The sequence below is a fragment of the Triticum urartu genome, chromosome 7A (assembly GCF_056163025.1).
Source record: "Triticum urartu cultivar PI428250 chromosome 7A, HENAU_Tu73, whole genome shotgun sequence".
Taxonomy (NCBI): Eukaryota; Viridiplantae; Streptophyta; class Magnoliopsida; order Poales; family Poaceae; genus Triticum; species Triticum urartu.
This window is the reverse complement of record NC_141879.1, coordinates 42,965,689-42,971,682: the sequence shown is the minus strand read 5'-3', so window position 1 is coordinate 42,971,682 and position 5,994 is coordinate 42,965,689. Positions and strand designations below refer to the sequence as shown.

The window sequence follows — 5,994 nt, the reverse complement described above, 5'->3', positions numbered from 1 at the left end:
GTGTGTCTACCCCCATTATATATGAGAGGCCTAGGATACAAGTGTCCTACTTGGACACGACTACATATCCTATGTAAACACAATACAACTATAGGTCCAACTGTAACCTATCTTCTACACTATATTTGACACAACTCTAACAAACTCCACCTTGGCGAATATTCTCCATCACCTTGAATTCGTCCATGCGTCAAACTTCCATGTACATTGGACTTGAGTTTATCCCATGAGTACCGCTGCTACTCCAAAGACTCCATATGACTCCACCTGCAACTTTGTAGTCCCTCCTTTTCTTGACCACAGTCAACACTCGAGCAAAATTAAGTTCCTTGTTACTCTAGTTTGTGCTCCCAACTTCTAGAGTATCCGTCCAACGCCATCACACACTGATCACTGACCTGCGTGAAAATGAACAACTCACATATTGTGTGTCACACATAAGAGTTACCTGAACTCAACATCATCGCTCCTTTCTTGACCGCATGTCAACTTGAAGGAATTTCACCATTGCTTGTAATCATCTCGAGTCAAATTCACAGTTGTCTCACCACATGTATGACCACCAGAGCCCTGGCCCGTCTCCATGTCCGCGCATACCGCACACCTCGCCGCTATTACCGCGCCGAGTCTCCGCTGTCCCGGTCGAGTCTCAAGGGTCGCGAACCCACATCACTCAATCCCCACTGCAGAGTACCACCGATCATCACCGACTGATGACGAGCTTCACGCTTTCATCAGACCACTGGGGCTCCAATCCGAACTACGCGTCCCTCGCTTTTTTCCCCTTGCTGAATAGGCTTCGATTCCCTGGATCCTTACACCGTAGCCCCTCAATTCAGCCCCACCTTCAACATGACTCCATGGTAGATGATCAGTCCACCCTCGCATCTCGTCGACTTCAAGCTCACATGCGTACGCCATCTTGAATCAACCACACGTCATAGTTTTGTCGAAGCCACACAAGCCTCGGGCCTATGCCACGTGTTTCCACGTCCAGAAGTCAGTCACCATCAGCATCACGCTCTTATGTCGCCGTCGCCGATCCCACCACCATCTTCTGTATCAACCGACTCGCTCGATCCGTCAGACTATCTAGTCGGACCCAACCGAACATGTCCGGCTGTAATCATGCTCCACCCTGCATCACGACCGCTTGCACATCCGTGCATGTCTTAGACACCCTGTGTTTGCATGATCCTCATGACGCGCTTGTCCGCGCGCCTCCGTGGCCTATCCACGTGTTCCAAGCCATCTCAGCAAACCGACTCAGAAAAAACTTCCTTTTTTCATGTCACTATTTGTTGTTGCTTCTCCGTGCATCCTATAGCAGAAAATAGATCGAACTTGATCCAACCAAAACTGCTCCTGTGCACATTCGTAGTCTTGGTTGCTACCCTTGCTTTTTGTCAGACAAATCTCATACACGTCTCAGCTCTGCACTAGTTCGTGGACTCCGTGACGCTTCTGGATAGCTCATAAATGTGCCAAAGACGTCACCTAGGCTGTCATTAGCAGCTCCTCGGGAGCCTTTCCGCACAGCACCGCATGGGCCAGCCAGCACGTCCGTGTCCACGCTTGGCAGCCTCCGCGCCTCGCTCGCCACACGGTCTCCTGCTGCTGCACGCCTTTTGCTGCACACGGACTCGCCGGAAACACCGGATCGGACTGATACCGATTTGATCTGCCAATCATGTAGGCCTCTCACGAACACGTTGCTGCCTGAACGCTCGCCCGACCAATGTATGCAATCGATCGCCGTACGTCATGTCTGCTGCCTGTACCACGCCATCTCCCTCTGATTTGCTTTTCCGATCTCGCAGAGAACCACGCCACAGTCGGCTGCATCTCAACTCAATCCCTCTTCTAAGACCAACTCCACCGCGCGACCCCAAACGGACATCCGTTTTGTCCGGTTTTTGTCCCTTTGGATAGGGATTTGGGGTCGTGTCCGGGCCTGTCCTGGGATGCGGTGGCCGTGCGCCCAGCGCGCGGCCGCATCCTTTTGCCCCATCCTCTCCGTCAGGGCCAAAAATGCCCAAATTTGCATCAAAACTAGTTTCGAACCCAAATATTTGTCTGAAAATTAAAATTGTTTTACAACCCAATTGAAATTGTCTTTAATAAAATAGTTTTACAACCAAATCGAAATTGTCTTGACTGAACATAAAATGGACAAATACATCTATTGGTTGCCAATGTGATCCCACACGTGCTCAACCAAGTCATTTTGAAGATTCACATGAGTGTGCCAATCACGCATCTCACGGTGGAATTGGGCAAACTGTTCAAATGTGGCCGGGTCTTGGTGCAGGGGCTCAATATTTTCACCTTGATAATCAAATCCTTGGTCGAAGATACTCTCATCACGCTCGTCCTCGACGCTCATGTTGTGCATGATCACACAAGTAGTCATCACCTCCCAAAGCTTCCTTTCATCCTATGACAGTGCAGGGTTTCGAACGATACCCCACCGGAATTGAAGCACACCAAAAGCACGTTCCACATCCTTTCTAACACTCTCTTACATTTGGGCAAATCTCTTTCTCTTCTCACCTTGGGGTTTCGAGATTGTCTTCACAAAAGTTGACCACTGAGGATATATACCATCTGCTAGATAGTATCCCTTGTTGTAATGGTGGTCGTTGATCTCAAAGTTGACAGGTGGGGAGTGGCTTTCTGCAAGCCTCGCGAAGACTGGAGAACGCTGCAGCACGTTGATATCATTGTGAGAACCTGCCATGCCGAAGAAAGAATGCCATATCCAAAGATCTTGTGATGCCACCGCTTCTAATATGACAGTGCACCCGTTAACATGCCCCTTGTACTGGCCCTGCCAAGCAAATGGACAGTTCTTCCACTCCCAGTGGATACAATCTATGCTGCCAAGCATACCTGGAAAGCCTCTAACTGCGTTGGTCGCCAACAATCTCTCTGTATCAGCGGCAGTTGGCTGCCTCAAGTACTCTACGCCAAAGACCTCGATCACAGCCTGGCAAAACTTGTACATTGACATCAGACATGTTGTCTCACTCATACGCACATAATCATCCACCAGATCGCCTGGAATTCCATATGCAAGCATGCGGATGGCCGCGGTGCATTTCTGGTAGGAGGAGAATCCAAGCTTGTCAAGGGCATCCGTCTTGCACTCAAAGTATGTGTCATGAGCAACCACTCCCTCTCGAATACGATTGAACACATGCCTTGCCATACGAAAACGGCGACGAAATTTATCCGGCTTGAAGAGCGGGGTGTTGGCAAAGTAATCAGCATAGAGCAGGGCGTGGCCTCTCTCCCTGTTGCGGTTCAGGTTGGGAGCATGGCCAGGGACTGACCCCCTGTACTGAGGAAGTTGCCGTTGAATATGGTCGTGAACGACCAGTGCAGCCACCACAAGATTGTCATCATCCGACGACGAATCGTCCGATGAACAAAGGAAGTGATGGAAGAAAAACTCGTCTCCACTGTCCATACCTTTGTTGGCAAAAGGTCGAACACTTTGCGGTCGTGGTGGCGAAGAGGTCGCGATGATCACCTCGACGCAGCAGGGGTGGTTGCCGGCCGGCTATTGGCCGCTCTGGAGCTCTCATCGGAATCTGCCTCGGCCGCCATGGTACGTCGCCGCAGTCGTGTCCCCTCTGCCACCGGCAAGGACGGCGATGGCCAAACCTCCTCCGATCGACAACCAAAACTACGGCAGAAGCGCGGGCGTGGTGGCGGCCATGTCGAGACAAGGTTTGGTATGGACGGCGGGGGGGTTGCGCGGTGAGGAGGCGACCGGAGAATAGCGGCGGCGCCGGCGGCGGGGCGGGGCGGGGAGAGAGGGTGAAGCGTTGGGAGCGGAGGGACTGCTAGTGTCCCCGACAGGCGGGCCACCGGGGGAGGGGGGGACAAGGGCGTGCGTCGAGGCCGTCCGCGCGCGTCCGTTTCACCCCAAACCGAGCGCAAGTTTGGGCCGGGGATGGGTTGAAAGCGGACGGAATCCGGACATTTGTCCGTTTGAGGCCGTGCACTGGGCCGTCTCGTTTGTCCCTTTTACTCCAAACGGACGGGGGCGGACAGATAGGGTCGCGCGATGGAGTTGACCTAAATCAACGATCCACAGCCTCCGAATAACCTAGCTCATGATACCACTTGCTAGAATAAATCCGAGGCAACCGTCGATCATCCGAGGACCAAGCAATCACACGAGCATGACACCAAGATTTGTTAACGAGGTTCACCGATATGGCTACATACCCGGGGCCTCACTACGGGCGCTCCTCCCCGTGACACCGTCACAATACCGCACCCGGTCGCCCTGGACACCGGCACATGCCGCCGGCTTCCCCTGCGTTCCGGTGCTATTATGTTGGCATAGGTTACATCGTGTGTCTACCCCCGCTATATATGAGAGGCCTAGGATACAAGTGTCCTACTTGGACACGACTACATATCCTATGTAAACACAATACAATTACAAGTCCAACTGTAACCTATCTTCTACACTATATTCGACACAAATCTAACACGCAAAATTGTATCCCACTTCGAAGATTGAATCCATAGTTGTTGTCATCAAAAGGTCCCGAAGAGATGTGCATTGCAGACTTGATTTCCAATCGAAATGGTAGAAATTAAGAGAACTGACAGCCAGCATATGCCCATCAAGTCAGTCAGGTATTGGTACAAGCGTGCTACCTCAATTTCGAACTCAGAGTCATTTAATTTGTATCTTTACTTTGCTCATTCAGAAATCTGAGTAATGCATAGACCAGTTCACAAGTCAGGGTGTTTCAGACTTGTTTCGTGAGGTTAGTATCTTCTTTTTCCTGTATTTATAGTATGCCCAGCAGGGTTTGCATGGTAATGTAAAAAATGAGTCACGCTTGTCCTGTTTTGCTTGGTTTGGCTCACAAGCCATACTGTTTGCAGCCAGAAGTTTAACAGAATGTGAATATTACTACTTTTTCCGCTATTGTGTATGGCAGTCTTTTGTTAATGAGGCTTTTATTGCCGGCAGGTTGAAGAACAAACTGGTATAAAGTTAAATGTACACGACATGGCTGATCTCACTGCACTGCCGGACCCTTCAACAGGATACAGAATGTTTCCATCACACGTAACTCACCAACATTTCCTTCACTTTACAAACCTGACAAACCTTCCACTCCGGAAAACAATGACATAACTAGGGCGACTCAATTTGGTTTAGCACATTAGGAATCCTCAGATCATAGTATTTGTGGTTGTTTGGCTCTCCCTAGTCTTGCCTGATGTAAAAAAAGAAAGAGAAAAAAAAGAAAAACTCAACCAGCAGGGCCTAGCACCTAGGATTTTTTTTAGATGGATATTACGTGGGCACGGAGATGGGGAGGCAAGCTCTCTAAGGGCTCATTTGGTTGCATGGAATCCCTCCGGGATCCCCGCTTATTCCCTGACCCGATAAACCATGGGCCAAATCAGCACCGGAAAGTCGACCATGGCATTTGGGCACCCATCTGGGCGAGGAACCCCCGACCCTTTCCACGCCCTTTCCCTGGGATACGTTCCACGACTCGGTAGGTCGGGAAAGAGAACCCTCGCTCGCTCGCTCGCTTTGGCGACCGAAACGCGACGGCGCGAGCTTCTCCCCCGCCCCCCACTCCCCGTCCAAATAGCTATGGAGAATTTACCCAGGGTTTCGAAATGAGCAGGGAAATCTCGCCTTAGGAGTTTCCTGCCAAGGGTTTACCATCCCCAAGAACCAAATGAGCCCTAATAGTAGCTGGCTGGATGGTAATGTTGCCAAAGGAAGTAAAAATGGTAGCAAGATGAGCCAGACTATTATGTTCCAAATGGGCTTAGTGTCGATTATAACATGTTATGATTATGGGACGGGAACAGGGGGCATGGCTAAAAAGTACTGTACTACTAAAAGATTGGCACTGTGTTGGTGAGGCGTGCAGTTTTGCTTAGCCCCATAAACTTGGATGGGATTGTTATGTGGATCTGTGTTTTTAAACATGCACTTGC

General features: G+C 50.4%; 1 protein-coding gene across 1 annotated transcript; it reads right to left on the bottom strand.

Annotated features, from left to right (window-relative positions):
* Positions 1–2,521: 2,521 nt before the first annotated feature.
* LOC147957506 (uncharacterized) lies at positions 2,522–3,472 on the bottom strand. The gene has a single exon (XM_087531722.1). The coding sequence runs from the start codon at positions 3,470–3,472 to the stop codon at positions 2,522–2,524; it is 951 nt and encodes a 316-aa protein (XP_087387848.1).
* Between the last annotated feature and the right edge of the window lie 2,522 nt (positions 3,473–5,994).

Bases quoted from the DNA above. Each gene is read 5' to 3' on its own strand.
- LOC147957506 (XM_087531722.1), bottom strand. From the start codon at position 3,472: ATGGACAGTGGAGACGAGTTTTTCTTCCATCACTTCCTTTGTTCATCG.